Here is a 17,743-nt window from a genome sequence, read left to right as displayed (position 1 = left end):
ACTGGGGCAGAGGTCCTCTGTAATCACTACTGGTGCCAGACCTGTATATACAGCCTCTATATATACTGGAGCAGGGGTCCTCTGTAATCAGTACAGGTACCAGACCTGTATATACAGCCTCTATATATACTGGAGCAGGGGTCCTCTGTAATCACTACTGGTGCCAGACCTGTATATACAGCCTCTATGTATACTGGAGCAGGGGTCCTCTGTAATCAGTACAGGTACCAGGTCTGTATATACAGCCTCTATATATACTGGAGCAGGGGTCCTCTGTAATCACTACTGGTACCAGACCTGTATATACAGCCTCTATGTATACTGGAGCAGGGGTCCTCTGTAATCACTACTGGTGCCAGACCTGTATATACAGCCTCTATATATACTGGGGCAGGGGTCCTCTGTAATCACTACTGGTGCCAGACCTGTATATACAGCCTCTATATATACTGGGGCAGGGGTCCTCTGTAATCACTACTGGTGCCAGACCTGTATATACAGCCTCTATATATACTGGAGCAGGGGTCCTCTGTAATCAGTACAGGTACCAGCTCTGTATATACAGCCTCTATATATACTGGGGCAGGGGTCCTCTGTAATCACTACTGGTACCAGACCTGTATATACAGCCTCTATATATACTGGAGCAGGGGTCCTCTGTAATCACCACTGGTGCCAGACCTGTATATACAGCCTCTATGTATACTGGAGCAGGGGTCCTCTGTAATCACTACTGGTGCCAGACCTGTATATACAGCCTCTATATATACTGGGGCAGGGGTCCTCCGTAATCACTACTGGTGCCAGACCTGTATATACAGCCTCTATGTATACTGGGGCAGGGGTCCTCTGTAATCAGTACAGGTACCAGCTCTGTATATACAACCTCTATATACTGGGGCAGAGGTCCTCTGTAATCAGTACAGGTACCAGACCTGTATATACAGCCTCTATGTATACTGGAGCAGTGGTCCTCTGTAATCACTACTGGTACCAGCTCTGTATATACAGCCTCTATATATACTGGAGCAGGGGTCCTCTGTAATCAGTACAGGTACCAGACCTGTATATACAGCCTCTATATATACTGGAGCAGGGGTCCTCTGTAATCACTACTGGTGCCAGACCTGTATATACAGCCTCTATATATACTGGGGCAGAGGTCCTCTGTAATCACTACTGGTACCAGGTCTGTATATACAGCCTCTATATATACTGGGGCAGGGGTCCTCTGTAATCACTACTGGTGCCAGACCTGTATATACAGCCTCTATATATACTGGGGCAGGGGTCCTCTGTAATCACTACTGGTGCCAGACCTGTATATACAGCCTCTATATATACTGGGGCAGGGGTCCTCTGTAATCACTACTGGTGCCAGACCTGTATATACAGCCTCTATATATACTGGAGCAGGGGTCCTCTGTAATCACTACTGGTGCCAGACCTGTATATACAGCCTCTATGTATACTGGAGCAGGGGTCCTCTGTAATCAGTACAGGTACCAGCTCTGTATATACAGCCTCTATATATACTGGGGCAGGGGTCCTCTGTAATCACTACTGGTACCAGCTCTGTATATACAGCCTCTATATATACTGGAGCAGGGGTCCTCTGTAATCAGTACAGGTACCAGCTCTGTATATACAGCCTCTATATATACTGGGGCAGGGGTCCTCTGTAATCAGTACAGGTACCAGACCTGTATATACAGCCTCTATATATACTGGGGCAGGGGTCCTCTGTAATCACTACTGGTGCCAGACCTGTATATACAGCCTCTATATATACTGGGGCAGGGGTCCTCTGTAATCACTACTGGTACCAGCTCTGTATATACAGCCTCTATATATACTGGAGCAGGGGTCCTCTGTAATCAGTACAGGTACCAGCTCTGTATATACAGCCTCTATATATACTGGGGCAGAGGTCCTCTGTAATCACTACTGGTGCCAGACCTGTATATACAGCCTCTATATATACTGGGGCAGAGGTCCTCTGTAATCACTACTGGTGCCAGACCTGTATATACAGCCTCTATATATACTGGGGCAGGGGTCCTCTGTAATCACTACTGGTGCCAGACCTGTATATACAGCCTCTATATATACTGGAGCAGGGGTCCTCTGTAATCAGTACAGGTACCAGCTCTGTATATACAGCCTCTATGTATACTGGGGCAGGGGTCCTCTGTAATCAGTACAGGTACCAGACCTGTATATACAGCCTCTATATATACTGGGGCAGGGGTCCTCTGTAATCACTACTGGTGCCAGACCTGTATATACAGCCTCTATATATACTGGGGCAGGGGTCCTCTGTAATCACTACTGGTACCAGACCTGTATATACAGCCTCTATGTATACTGGAGCAGGGGTCCTCTGTAATCACTACTGGTACCAGACCTGTATATACAGCCTCTATATATACTGGGGCAGGGGTCCTCTGTAATCAGTACAGGTACCAGACCTGTATATACAGCCTCTATGTATACTGGGGCAGAGGTCCTCTGTAATCACTACTGGTGCCAGACCTGTATGTACAGCCTCTATATATACTGGAGCAGGGGTCCTCTGTAATCACTACTGGTGCCAGACCTGTATATACAGCCTCTATATATACTGGAGCAGGGGTCCTCTGTAATCAGTACTGGTACCAGACCTGTATATACAGCCTCTATATATACTGGGGCAGGGGTCCTCTGTAATCACTACTGGTACCAGACCTGTATATACAGCCTCTATATATACTGGGGCAGGGGTCCTCTGTAATCAGTACAGGTACCAGACCTGTATATACAGCCTCTATGTATACTGGGGCAGAGGTCCTCTGTAATCACTACTGGTGCCAGACCTGTATGTACAGCCTCTATATATACTGGAGCAGGGGTCCTCTGTAATCACTACTGGTGCCAGACCTGTATATACAGCCTCTATATATACTGGAGCAGGGGTCCTCTGTAATCAGTACTGGTACCAGACCTGTATATACAGCCTCTATATATACTGGAGCAGAGGTCCTCTGTAATCACTACTGGTGCCAGCTCTGTATATACAGCCTCTATATATACTGGGGCAGGGGTCCTCTGTAATCACTACTGGTGCCAGACCTGTATATACAGCCTCTATATATACTGGGGCAGGGGTCCTCTGTAATCACTACAGGTACCAGCTCTGTATATACAGCCTCTATATATACTGGGGCAGAGGTCCTCTGTAATCACTACTGGTGCCAGATCTGTATATACAGCCTCTATATATACTGGAGCAGGGGTCCTCTGTAATCACTACTGGTACCAGACCTGTATATACAGCCTCTATGTATACTGGAGCAGGGGTCCTCTGTAATCACTACTGGTGCCAGCTCTGTATATACAGCCTCTATATATACTGGGGCAGGGGTCCTCTGTAATCACTACTGGTGCCAGACCTGTATATACAGCCTCTATATATACTGGGGCAGGGGTCCTCTGTAATCACTACTGGTGCCAGACCTGTATATACAGCCTCTATATATACTGGGGCAGGGGTCCTCTGTAATCACTACTGGTGCCAGACCTGTATATACAGCCTCTATATATACTGGGGCAGGGGTCCTCTGTAATCACTACTGGTGCCAGACCTGTATATACAGCCTCTATATATACTGGAGCAGGGGTCCTCTGTAATCACTACTGGTACCAGCTCTGTATATACAGCCTCTATGTATACTGGAGCAGGGGTCCTCTGTAATCACTACTGGTGCCAGACCTGTATATACAGCCTCTATATATACTGGGGCAGGGGTCCTCTGTAATCACTACTGGTGCCAGACCTGTATATACAGCCTCTATATATACTGGAGCAGGGGTCCTCTGTAATCACTACTGGTACCAGCTCTGTATATACAGCCTCTATATATACTGGGGCAGGGGTCCTCTGTAATCACTACTGGTGCCAGCTCTGTATATACAGCCTCTATATATACTGGAGCAGGGGTCCTCTGTAATCACTACTGGTGCCAGACCTGTCTGCTGTGTAGGATGCAGTCACTAATGGTTTCTGAGTATTTGTTGATTGTGTTCCTTTACATCTGCTCTGACCTGATGCCCCCTCAGTGCCATCCCACCTTCCCCGGTGCCCTTGCCCCCCCCCACCCTCTGCAATAGAATGCAGTCTATTGCTCACTGTTGTCAGGCATTTCAGGCTGCAGTGTTAGTGAATGGGATGGGAGAAAACATAGATGATTGCTCTCGGCCGGTCCTCCTCTGCTCCTGGGGTTAGGGTCTCGCTGAGGGGCTTCATGGAGATGAATGTCACGTTCAGCTGGATCTGTCTGGGCCCCCAGGGTTTATACGTTATACTTTGTGCCTGCAGCGATCAGGAGGCAATCCTGGCACCCTCTGTGCTCTCTCCTATTCCAGAGCAAATTCCGCAGGTTCCTCTGCTGCCCCAAATTGTGTGGATTATCCTCTGGGGGGTTCGGGGTGGGGGGATATTCCCCTGGTGCCTCTGTGGCTCCATTCCTTGGTACCCTGTCGTCTCTGTACACCAAACCTCCTATAATTGGCTACAGCGGCCACATGGGAGGAGATGTCCTCACAGGGGAGCGGGCAAAGGGAACCACAGGAGTGCCAGGGAGGGGAATTATTTTGTTTGTTTTTTTTTAAATTAAACTTAGAACTTTCCTTATCGCACCCACTCCCCTCCAGGACCTGCAGATCAAAATAAATCCACTACAAATGAGATTTGTTGCGAGTTTGCCATTGCTAATGGCACAGGAAAAACTTTTCCAGAACTTTTTAAAAGTTTTACAAGTCTTCTCAGTGCAGCAAAACGACAAAAAAAAAAGTATGATGTATGTGTAATGTTAAAACTCTGCCACCCTCTTGGTACTATCTGCACCACGGCCAGCTTGTAAAGGGTTGGGGGCAATGGTCACAAAACCCGGATTTGTATATCTCCCCTCTGCTTGTGCATGTGTCTGTCTACAGAGAGCCGCTGGCAGGTAGAGAGGGGGTCAGCGGCTGCTTACATCAAATACTATATAAAGCCATTAATCTAAGGCTCTGGACAGTAAAGAAGTCTTCAGCTCCCCCGAGGCTGTGCCCACAAGGGCCGATGTCTAAATGTCCACTGGTTCTTGAGATGTCCCTGACAAGTAACATCAGACCCACAGAGGAGCCGCGAGGGATTTCTCTGGTCAGCGACCACCGAGGCGGCATCACCCGGAGGACCTTCTCCTGTAGGCGGAGGACCTATGGTTCACTCCACACATTCCCTTTAAGTTTAATCCAGCAGCTTCTACAATTCGGAGGTAGTGGGCTCCTGACTATCGGGATGCTACAAACAATGGCGACACTAGAGTGCACAGGTTGTGTGTGGTACTGCAGTTCAGCCCTGGTCCTCTCTGTGAGCACCAGACTTGTGGTGCGGTTTCTGGAATTGGGAAGCCATATTTTTATTTTATTTTTAATTACATGACACCCCCTTTAATATAAGGACGACTGGATGGTGAAGAGCAAGGGGGATAAAAATTCAAGTCCCAGCAGTCGGACCCCTACTGATCAGTAAGCCCCTATGTCCCCTTGACTTTTCCATTTCAGCAGGATGTGATGTATATGGGGGGCCTCCTGAATCTCCCCGGCAGTGATATCCGGGGAGGGAATAATCGGGTGGTTGGAATTTGCCAGAGATGTCCGGCCGCCACTTAGTCCCCCCACATGGCTGGGCACTCGTGTATGGGGGCTATTTCTCCTTACTCACTTTGTCCAAGAACGATCTATCCCAACCCCCCATTACATATTGCCAAATGCCGCTCATCTCCCCTGCGGAGATAGGGATCGGGCATGTTGTCTTGTAACATACCCCATCCATCTCTCCTTTGACATCTGCTGTTAGGGAAGAGTCAGGAGCCCCCACACACATTACTTTTCAGACTTTTCTTCCAAAGTTGACCAGTTTGACCAGTCTGTCCCTGGGAAGGGGTCCGGTATGGTGACCTCGCCTCTTCCCACCCCCACAGCGGAGCCGCCTAATCCAGCACGTAAGCACCAGGAGCAAACACTTCACTGCTATACAGCCCTCCGAGCTATGACAGCCCATGTAGGTCACTAGATGCCGGAGATCACAGAGCGGTGACGCACGGGCCCCTGGTGGACGCACCGGCCCCTGATGTGGGACTCCAGAGTGATGTCACCTTGGGTGGGACCCTCCATTGTTCTGCGCTCTCCCCCTCCGCTGTCAGTCAGCTGATAAGCATGTGCTATCGTGTATCTCACCCCGGGGCGCCCATGTGATCAATACAGGGCTAAATATAGGAAGCCGGGTGTAGGACCGAGGCCGCGGCTGCCGTCCTGAACTTCCCACTGGAACCGGCTGCAAACCCCGACCTCAGAGAGGCGAGGATGGCCCGCAAAGGTCTCATCTCCTGTAAGGCCGGAGGGTCACACAAGACCGGCCTTAAGGACCCTGGTGGTCAGTCTAAGCCAAGCGATGAGAAAGCGACCGGTGGTCCCTGAACAGCTTCACTCCCACCTTCCTACAGAGCCACTCGCCTCCTCCTGGGGGAGCTATAGTCCATATCATTTCCCAAGGAGCATTGCCCGGAGCCGGGGGTCTCCATAAGGAACCTTACCTACGTCTGGTGCGGATGTATGGAGCTGTGCCCGTTCCAGACATGGTGGGTGCTGGCTGCTCTTTACAGCTGGCATCCGCTTCTATCAGAGCTATCTCTAATTGCTACTGACAGCATTTGATGGCGACAGTCCATGTGGTCACCGTTCTGCACGCAACAACCCCAGTATATATTGTTTAGGGGGGGTCAAAAACAGAAGTAAAAGTTTAAAGAGAATCTGTCCGCAGAGTTTTGCTGTGTAATCTGACAGCCGCATGATGTAGGAGCAGAGACTCTGATTCCAGCGGTGTCACTTGCTGTCGTTTTCATAAATCATGGTGTTCTCTACTGCAGATCTAGCAGTGCTCCGAATGCTGAGCCCTGTATAGCCAAAAATACCAGACCATTTTATCGCCCCGTTATTCTTGTTACATTGTTTCAGCAGGCCATGTATTAGTTACTTTTTGATTCTAATGTGCCGCCATATAGCGCCACAGTGTCTGTTGCCGACCTTTATGCGCCGTAGAGTCTGGATAAGGGCTGGTTACTGCCCGATACATTGCTGTTTCTTACGGATACATGTTCGGCATAATGTCTTCTAATTTTGGATGTGCTAATTATTGCCACCAGCGAGGGATTGGCTTCTGGAGATGTGCACCCACACATACATATCAAGCCAAAAGGTCTGTGCTGTTCTCCACATACATGGAGGAGTTCATGTGTAAGGTTGGATCCAGTGTGCCGCCATAAGGTGCCACCGTAAGGGAACTTTTACTGTAGCCTCTATAACACGCCATGCAGGGGCCGCCCGGGGAGGGTAGATTGTGGTCTCGTGAAAAGCTAGGAGCATCATAGTTTGCGCCATGGAATAAATGGCGCTATAATAATAAATAGGTTCATACTACGTAAATCTGTATTACGCCGTATACATGAGTTTTTAAAAGGTCTGTGCTCAGAATTAATCTTTAAACCTTACACATAAAAATAGTTAAATGCGCTTCAGATTGCCATTGTCATAATGCTACTGACGCGAAGAATCAAAATAGAAAATGGCTCAGTAAAAGGGGTTAAATCAATTAAGTGCAGTTTCCATATTGACCTCTAGATGTCAGTATAACACACTTCCTTTCTGAACCTCTCGCTTTCCAGACTGCTGTAAAAATGTGATGCATATAGTGAATAGTGGACGTGACTCATACCTAACTTTTTTTTTTCTATTTCTCTTACAGTTCTGACTTTGGAGATATATGGAGCTGCTGAAAAACACTTTTGAATACTGTCACGCCCAACACCCTCTCTCCGCATGAATTTCACGCTTTGCCCATTGCTCAGGAGCCGGGTCACGGGTGGCGCACACCATTAGAGGCCTCTGTGCACAGTTCTCCTCCAGCAAAAGACTCTTGCGTCTCTGGAACCCTGGTCTCCAGTCACAGTCCGTCCCGGCTGTAAAATTCACAGTTTATCCAGATGGGGTAACGTGATTGGTCCAAAAGGATCATCTGTTCTCCTCTGAGCTGCCTGGACTCATCACAAAGATTTTTTTTTTTTACATATATATATATATATATATATGGAAGGAAAAGTCTCGGGAACTAAGTGTTAAGAACTTTTGGAAAGTTTGTGTCCGTGGAAGTTTGGATACTGATCCTGAGCCTTGCACACGGGCCGTTACATACAACCTCCCGACCCCTTTACTGGTTTGGGTGTTTTGTTTTTTGTTTTGTTTTTTTAAGATATTTTGCACAATATTTGTGTTAGGTTTTTTTTGTACGTTTTTATCTCTTTGTATCTCTTGAACGTTTCGCCATGGCTCGAATTAATCGCCCGGCTCCAGTGGAAGTCTGCTACAAAAACATGCGCTTCCTGATCACCCACAACCCTACAAACGCCACGCTGAACACCTTCATAGAGGTGAGTGAAGGCTGACAGGCGCACCTTGTTGTGTTTCACCCTGTATTGCGGAGAACTTTGTTCTGTACTACATTAATTCAACATTGGAGCCTTAAGAGATGTTTTCATGTTTTGAAGTCTTCCTGTTTCAGAATAACTTTGTTTTTATGGTCTCCTATATGACTTGTATCCTTCATTTTTCACCCAGTTTCCCCTCTGCAGCATCTTAGTCTAACCGCACTAGCCCAAAGACAGAAGTAGAGATGTCTGTGCTATGTATGGGGTACCCCATAACAGCTAAAACACTAGAAAGCGGCAGCATGGAGGACAGTGTAGATGTGAATCCAGCTGTGGGGTGAGATAAAACACTAGAAAACTGCAGTATGTAGGACATTTTACAGCAGTACTGAGAAATGTACCTGTGTATCCAGCTCTAGGGTGAGCGAAAACACTAGAAACCAACAGCATGGAGGACATTATACAGCAGTGTAGCTGTGAATACAGCTCTGGGGAGAGAAAACGCTAGAAAGCAGCATCATGGAAGACATTATACAGCAGTACTGAGCTACATAGATGTGATTCCAGCTCTGGGGTGAGCTAAAATGCTAGAACATTGTACTGCAGTGTAGCTATCAATACAGATCTGGTGCGAGATTAAAAAAAAAACCACTAGAAAGCAGCAGCATGAGGACATTGCACTCCTGTACTGAGCAGTGTAGATGTACACCCAGCTCTGGGGTGAGAAAAAAAATGTTGGAAGCAGCAGCATGGAGGACATTGTACACCAGGACTGAGCAGTGTAGATGTACATCCGGCTCTGGGAAAAGAAAAAAAAACACTAGAAAGCAGTAGCATAGAGGACATTGTAGACCAGTACTGAGCAGTGTAGATGTACACCCAGCTCTGGGGTGAGAAAAAAACACTGGAAAACAGCAACATGGAAGACAGTGTACAGAGTGTACTAGAAAGCAGCGGCACCACCATCTGTGTGTGTATGTGCTTTTCTTTCACTCTGCTTTTCCTCACCCTTCACCTCCCCTGTATATAGATTTCAATAGGTGGCTGTAATGTGATTCCTCAGTGAGCTGAAAGTCTCTTACAGATGTTAGCAGTAATTCAGAGTGAATGTTGAGCTCAGGAGGCGGCGGGGAGAAGTGGCTCATAGATGGAGAAAGGTTTCTCATTGGTAGTTTATGAAAAGTTTGTTGAAATGACATCGACAGTTTAACTTTTCCCTAAAAAGGAAAAACAAACTTCCTTCTGATCCATACTGTATTGCAAGGATAATTCTCTGTGCGGTGGGAGCAAGTCTGCTCATCCATGATGGCACCTGTCCAAGCAGGAAAAAAATCCGGTGCCATGATGCAACGCCAGGTGACCGGGCACTATGCCGGAAGAAACTAAAACCTCATCTGACAGCGCAAAGCTTTCCTGTAGGGTTATTCACCAAAAACTACAAATCCCAGCATCCCCTGCTGATTCCTACACTGTACTCTGTACTAGTCCATTCATAGTCCCAGAATTGGGGACGTCAGAGCGCCCGCTGTCCCGTGTGTTGGGGCCTCGTCAATTCGGAAAAGTCGGCACCATTTCCAGCACTACGCGGTCAGGCCCCCGAATCAGGGAGGCTAAATTATGCAAATATGTTAGTAAACGGGTTCTTAAAATTAGTCCTTTTTTCTTTCTGGATTACCCTTTTAACATCCCCCTTTTTTTAGCCGCCTGTGTTTCCCTAAGACGCAGGACTCGAGCGCCGAGTGTAGTGGGTAAGCTGTTGGGGATTGCTGTCGGCACAGACTGCAAGCTGCAAGTTTGAGCGCAGCTTTGGGTGTAACTGGAGCGCTTGGCTAAGGTGCCAGGTATTGGGTTAATGCAATAAGCTCCAGTGCTGCGCTCCTCGTCATGTGCACAGCCGGGGACTTGGCAGCGGGCAGCACCGAGCTATTTTTGTGGAGGCTGCGTGAACCGCCATCATCTGCAGTCCCCGAGCGCAGGGTGGATGTCTTCCAAGCTCAGCGCTCGTCTTTATTGGATGTTTGGGAACCTAAACTGACGGAGACTAAAAATAAATTGGATTTGGAGAGGAGGAAAAAAAAAAAGGGCGAACTATCATCCGACGGCGGGAGAGCTTTCTGCAATTAATCGTGCCCTGTTTACACTCTGGATTAACCCTGTGCAGCCAAGAGTTAAGCCAGAAAAAAAAAAATACCCACCTTTCCGGCTGCCTTGCTGCTGTGATATCAGAACTCGTGCCAAGTCCTAATGACGCGGAGGAACTTTGGAGGCCTGGACGCAGATGCTGCGTGGAAAGAAGAGGACCGGACAGCGAGCAGCGGCGTGGCCGGAAGGGGAGTAATTTTTTTTTTTTTTTTGCGACCCTGTTCCAACTTACATTTCTAGTTCATAACCCGCGGACTACCTGTTATTGGCTTCCTCCGATCTGTATGTGAGACTCTTGCCCCCATATTTTTGCATTGCCCAACAAGAAACAGTCCCGTCATTGTTTCCGGAGCTGAAATCCACTATTTGCATGAGCTGACTTTTTTGTTTTTTGCAAATGCAAATTGCTCCGGTCGCCGCAACTCGCCACCGCTGCCACGCTCTCTTCCTCCCCTCATGAGTGATAGGTTGTGATGGAGTTTTGGGGGCCTGTAGACCCCTGGTTGCTATTTGTGATTTCCCATCCCCTTACGTAATTATGTGCAGTCCTATGTAACAGTCAAGATAACATGTCAGAGTAGAAGGAATAAGACGTCTTCCTAGGTAGAGAAGTCCTGTCCGAGGCTACAGCCCACCAGCGTCAAAGTGCTCTATGGGGTTCGGCCGCCTCCTTCACCTTTTCTGTCTCTTATCCAGGATCTGAAGAAGTACGGGGCCACCACGGTGGTGAGGGTGTGCGAGGTGACCTACGACAAGACCCCTCTGGAGAAAGACGGCATCACTGTCATGGTAAGATCAAGGACCACTAACCTTGGGAGGTTTCATCACTAACATAAAAAAAAAAAGTTCTAATTTTTAGTTTTAGGATTTTATTTTACATGTACTTTTCCGTGTTTATTATATTTTGGGATTCTTGTTTTTCTCCCCACGTTCTGCTCTTTGATAAGTGGCGCGTTTTCCGTTTGTCGCCGCTGATTATAAGAGCTGGAAATAGCTGAAGGCTGCGGCAGTGGAAACTTCACTCTCTGCTCTCGAGACCTGAGGCCCCTTATGTAATATTCTTATCGCCATCGGGGCCACGGTTTCTTAGTTATTTTGTTTTAGGAAACGCTGCTTTAAGCAGAACTCCCAGCGCCCCTTTTTGTGCCCCCCAGGACAGAGCTTTACTCCTCCGCTCTTTTTCCTTGACCCTTAGCCGTAGGGTTTGGCCCAGTCTCCTGGATCATCACGGCCGCCCTGTTGGCTGCTTATGACCCGAATTCAGTCTGCGCTCCCTTAGATTAGCCATCCAGGACTCTAGAAAAGCTGTGTGAGAGCGCTGTCTCCCTGTGCCCAGTGTCAGCACCAGGCTCTGCGCGGATTCCTGGATGGCAGACTTGGCAGTGCCAGCCTGTTTGCTGATGGGCGATTTTCCAGTCTGTTGCCCTTCAGCAGAGAAGCCTTCCAGGAAGAGCCGTGCGGCCTCGCTCTATAAAACCTCCGCCGCTTATTAATCCTCTGAACCGGGCGACCGTCCCAGAACATCAGATATTCGGACCAAGCCCAAATGCACTTTTAGGCGAAAAAGAAAACCCCTGTTTTCACGGCTCATGAGACTGCTTTGAAATCCCAATAATGTGCCCTTATCTCCGGCTCAGTCGCTGGCATGTTTACAGGGCACTATAAATAGCCGGACTCGCTGCAGCCGCAGATGCCCAGCCTCTATCTATCACTGATGAGGCCGGAGGGGCAGCATGGGCATTATCCTGGGCACCCCAGGTCTCCTGCACCCTATAAAGGCATCTGGATGGGCGCTGGAGGGTGACGGACTGCACCGGGAGGAGTCGACGGACCGGGCGCCGGGAGGGGGTGACGGACTGCACCTGCTCCTCATTTTTCTTTTTTCTGGAACACAGTCCTTCTCTATTGTCAGGAGTATAATCCTTCTCTTTATTTTGTTCAATGGGACCAAAGTCCACTCTTCCTGTCCACTGAGACTAATTGCCTCTTTCCTGTCTATAGTGTCCTTTTTCTGTCTGTGGCCACTTGCCACTGCCTCATCCACCAGAGCTGTGGCCACCCCCTTCCCTCATGCCCCCATCTCACCCACCAGAGCTGTGGCCACCTTCCCCTGTCTCATCTGCCAGAGCTGCGGCCACCTACCCCCCCTCCCCCTGCCCCTGTCTCACCTGCCAGAGCTGCGGCCGCCTCCCCCTTCTGCCCGTCTCACCTGCCAGAGCTTTGGCCACCTTCACCTCTGCCCCTGTCTCACCTGCCAGATCTGCGGCCACCTCCCCCTCCCTCCCCCTTCCCCTGTCTCACCTGCCAGAGCTGCGGCTACCTCCCTCCTCTGCCCCTGTCTCACCTGCCAGAGCTGCGGCCGCCTCCCCCTTCTGCCCGTCTCACCTGCCAGAGCTTTGGCCACCTTCACCTCTGCCCCTGTCTCACCTGCCACAGCTGCGGCCACCTTCCTCTGCCCCTGTCACCTGCCAGAGCTGAGACCACCTTCCCCCATGTCTCTCCTGCCAGCGCCGTGGCCACCAGCCTGTCTGCCAGGGCCCGAGCCCCTTCCCCGTCATTGGCTTGCGCGCTGGGGCCGTGGCCACCTTCCAGCTCTCCTTACATCTGTGGAATGAGGGGAAGTGTTGCTGCCTTCTCACCCTTGTACTCCAGTGACAACTCCTGGAAGCCAATTGTATTCTCCTCGCAGTAGCCGTCTTTGGCGGGATTGATGCGCAGCTGGCAGTAGATATTGGGTGGTGCTACCATCTTGCCTGTTCAGGGCATTGGCCAGGACACCTGTGCCAGTCAGCCAGCTGGTTTCACGGGTCGTCATCCTGCCCTGAGCCTCTGCGTGGTAATTAGGATTCTTCTATCCTTCGCCTCTGCCGTTACTTGCAGAAAGTCGGCACTTTCTGGAGGTGAGGACTCGAGACTGCAGAGAGTTCCCCATTGTCTCTGGGACAGTAGGATATAAGAGGCGTTATTCCTGGAAGATCCCACTTCCATTATTTTGCGCACTCAGCTGTGTGGCAGGAGAGACCGATTTCCTGTGAATTCCTGCACTTTCCGTCACATCATCCCCCACCCAAAACTGCTGCGGCTCGACAGCGCAAACTTCTTGGGCAGTTTCCTTCTGTCCTTTTTCATTTCTCTTGCAGATTTATTAAATGTTTAAGGAACAATTTCAGTCCTTAAAAAATTCTTGCTAGAACAAAGCTAATTAGAGAGGAGGAGGGTGATGCAGCTATGAATGCTGTGAGAGGGGGGGAGAGAGCAGCCAGGATACGTGACTGGTTACATAGAACAGGAGACATCACAATAACATCTGATCCTTCATCCGCAAAGATATTATAGAAATTTGCATCGCTGTCGTTGATTTTTAATTTTTTTATTTTTTTTTTGTACTGAACTGTGATTTTCAATTGCAGGATTGGCCTTTCGATGACGGCGCGCCGCCTCCCAGCAAGATCGTGGACGACTGGCTCAACTTGCTGAAAGCAAAATTCTGTGAAGATCCAGGCTGCTGTGTGGCCGTGCACTGCGTGGCCGGACTGGGCAGGTGAGGAACGTGGTCGTTAATTTACAAAAGGACCTTGGCGCCGTACTGTTACTAAGTGGAAACCATCAGCAAGCTGATGTTGGCGAATCTGTTCGAATTACAATAAGAGGAGACATTCCGTTCTGATGGTCTCGGACTAAAAAAAAAAAAAAAAAAAAAAAAAGAAATAGATGAATATTGATTTGTATACAGGTCTGGTTTTGGGTGGAAATCCTCAAGAATTAGGATAAATGATTTGACCTGCGGCGCCTGTCTGCGCATCCCTAGAATCCGAGCTCGGCCAAATACTGTTATGGAGGCTGGCCAGAAAAAGGGCTTATCTACTGACCCACAAAACCTCCAGTACCCAGACCACAGCCAGTGACGCGCCGCAACGGAGATCAGCGTGAGCCCATAATGGATGATCCCTTTGGGGTCTATTTGTCAAATCTCTGACTCCGCAGACGGATTCTCCGATGGGGCGCGGCACTTTACTTTGGCCATAGAGAGGACGGCGGTTCTCTGGCTGAGCGCCAGAACATCTGGGGATTGAAATAGACTGGAATAGAGAACACAAGGTCACAGTGAGCCCCCCGTAGAGATCTTGGGGCAGAACATCCGAAAGAGAATTTAAGGTGAAAATTGAGCTCTGGTGACGGATCCTCTGTCAGAGTCTATAGAGATTATTAGTCGTGTCCTTGCTTAGTAAAAGGAGACCCTCCGACCCAAATTGGACTCTGCAGATCTCAGAAAATGTGCTGCGCTGGGTCCTAGAGCCAAAGAGCAATTTGGAATAATTGAAATTTACATCTATGATCTCAAAATTTGAGATCAATAGTGGGCGACTGCACACGGGCGGCAGATATTGACAGTTGGGGCGAAACCGTGAAGAGAAGTCTGCATTGAAAGCCCCACGTGCAGGGTCATCCATTCTTGTTTTGTATTTTTTAGGGCTCCCGTCCTGGTTGCTCTTGCACTCATCGAGAGCGGGATGAAGTATGAAGATGCCATTCAGTTCATTCGGCAGTAAGTGTTTTGCCTTCTCACCTTACTATCTTTTTAAAAAAAATCCTTTCCTGCACCTTCCTTGTATATTTTCCTTGTTTTGCCTCTTTCATGCTTATTCTTTCCTTCACTCCTTCATCTCTTTACTCTTCTTTTTTGCTCCTTATTTTACTTTTGCCTCTGCCTCCCTCCGTTTTGCCTCTGCCTCCCTCCGTTTTGCCTCCTTGACACCGCCATGTGTTTCACTTTCAGAAAGCGCAGAGGCGCCATCAACAGCAAACAACTGACGTACCTGGAAAAATACCGGCCGAAGCAGAGACTACGATTCAAGGACCCCCACAACCACAAAAACAAGTGCTGCATCATGTAGACGCCCAGACTCATTGCCAAAGCTCACACGGGCGCCCCATCCCCTCCTCAGTAACACGAGCTTCTGCTATGAAGTCCGCAGCTTCCTCCAACCATCAACCGACAAACATCCGCCAGTACTAGAAGTACCAGCAATAGCATACACAGGGTTAAGTCCGGCAGATAAACGCCGGATATTCCCGTACCAGCAGATACAGCCTAAGGGAAGGAGATCACAGTGCAGATATGACTTCTGGTGTATTTTATATGCGTGTTTGTATTTTTTATTTTTGCTGCCCCCTTGTGGAATAACAGGGGTACATTGGTTCCTAAGCTTGTCCCATCGGACCATGTGCACACACCATAGGAAGCGTCTGACACATCCAAGCCTTACTATTCCGCTTCTCCTCTCGTCAGATGAGAACTTGATCTATTTCATAATATTTTCGTTTTCTAATTATCTCAAAAAAAATTTTTGGAAGTGCCGCCAGCAACCACAACGAGGAGATAAAAAAAAAAAGTGGATTTGGCATCTGCTCAAACCAAGTCTGGTTTTATATATCAATTTCTAAAGTCTTGGGATTTCCAGCGGATGCTATAAAACAAGAGCAGATATTTTTTTTTGTTTGCATCTTGTAAATCTGCGCTCGCTGACTGAAGGTTTTTGGGTGTTTTTTTTGGGGGTAGGGGGTCACAGTAGCCTTTAAGTCACAGATGGAAAAGGGGTGAGAGGTGGGGAAGTAAGATCTGATTCTCCGGGAGGGTATAAAATAAAAAAAACAAACTTATAAAACTTTTGAAAACTTTTAAAATGATGAGATTGTGACTCACATGTATAAATGTCTGTTACATTTTTTTTTTTTTTTTTCTTTATTGATCTTTCGGAAAATGGTTTCCTTCATGACTGTATGAACTCGAAGGGTAACTTAAAGTACAAAAATGTATAAGAAATATATAAAAAAAAAAACTAATTCTGACGGTGGTTCCATAACCGTAAATCTGCAGCACCTGCTTCGTATAGCACTTGTATCTACAGGTCCAATCTACCTCTTCCTGCAGAGGGTTGTGCAACAGCCGTCGGCTCGCACCGGTCACAACGCACGCCATTCGGATGAGTGTCGGGGAGCTCAGTGCTGAATTTTTTTTTTATTTTTTTTTTTTTACATTTTTAGGTATTGAGCTGGTATAATAAAATGGTTGTGAAGCCGTATATAACAGAATCACTTTTATACACATCACGTGTTCTACAAGATGACTGACGACGTATTCTGTAAAAATGGCCGACCGGAGGATTTCTTGTATCGGTTGAAGAATTTTTTTTTTTTTTAAATTAAAAAGATTAAAAAAAAAAATTCTTCTGCGACGACTTCGTCCCATCGAGGAGTTTGTGTCTTTTAACACTTTGATTATGCCCATGTATTGAAGATTTCGGAATAAAATAAATGGCACTGGAGTTTATTATTAAATTGAAAAGTCGTGTTTTTGTTATTTTTTGTGGGGGGGGGGGGGATTGTGTTTTTTTTTTCAAAGGAAAAATACTCAATATAAATAGGTCACAATTCTGCAAAATAACTTTGATTGTTTTTTGTACAATTTTTGAAAAAAATATCATTAATTCACTATTCACATTTCGAGTCACGGCATTTATGAGTTTTGTATTTATTTTTTATCCTATAAAAACCCGTAAAGTACTTTAAATCAAAAAGTGTTTTTATAATTAAAAAAAAAAAATGCAAACTCTGCGTGTTACTACTTAGGAGCGGCTCCTGATTGAATCTGCTGTAATCTAAGCTGAAAAACTCCTCAATTCAAAGGCTGCAAAAAAAAAAACTTCAGGAAAAAGCTTTTTCCAAAGTGCTTCAAAAACTGCTGAAAATGAAAAACTGTTAAAAAATTAGAAATTATTTCATATTGAAAATCTGGAAGTTTTTGACCACTTTGAAAAAGCGCTGTCTCAAAACCTTTTTTGGGCGGGCTGTTCGGGTGGGTTGGCTTTATTGGTCGGGCTGTTCGGGTGGGTTGGCTTTATTGGTCGGGCTGTTCGGGTGGGTTGGCTTTATTGGTCGGGCTGTTCGGGTGGGTTGGCTTTATTGGGCGGGCTGTTCGGGTGGGTTGGCTTTATTGGGCGGGCTCTTCGGGTGGGTTGGCTTTATTGGGCGGGCTCTTCGGGTGCGTTGGCTTTTTTGGGCGGGCTCTTCGGGTGCGTTGGCTTTTTTGGGCGGGC

General features: G+C 47.7%; 1 protein-coding gene across 4 annotated transcripts in view; it reads left to right on the top strand.

The window, feature by feature from the left end:
* The window catches only part of PTP4A3 (protein tyrosine phosphatase 4A3), a 60,035-nt gene extending 43,544 nt beyond the window's left edge, over positions 1–16,491 (top strand). For all 4 annotated transcript variants that reach the window (XM_073679948.1, XM_073679949.1, XM_073679951.1 and 1 more), the window contains 5 exons: positions 7,826–8,507; positions 11,343–11,435; positions 14,057–14,187; positions 15,118–15,192; positions 15,424–16,491. In XM_073679948.1, the coding sequence (XP_073536049.1) occupies positions 8,403–8,507; positions 11,343–11,435; positions 14,057–14,187; positions 15,118–15,192; positions 15,424–15,541 (522 nt within the window). In that variant the 5' untranslated portion in view covers positions 7,826–8,402 and the 3' untranslated portion in view covers positions 15,542–16,491. The remainder of the gene's footprint in view (positions 1–7,825; positions 8,508–11,342; positions 11,436–14,056; positions 14,188–15,117; positions 15,193–15,423) is intronic.
* The last annotated feature ends 1,252 nt before the right edge of the window (positions 16,492–17,743 follow it).

This window comes from Phyllobates terribilis, unplaced genomic scaffold (genome assembly GCF_046119375.1).
Source record: "Phyllobates terribilis strain yellow unplaced genomic scaffold, ASM4611937v1 Scaffold_4__5_contigs__length_816908805, whole genome shotgun sequence".
Taxonomy (NCBI): Eukaryota; Metazoa; Chordata; class Amphibia; order Anura; family Dendrobatidae; genus Phyllobates; species Phyllobates terribilis.
This window is presented reverse-complemented; position numbering and strand designations above follow the sequence as displayed.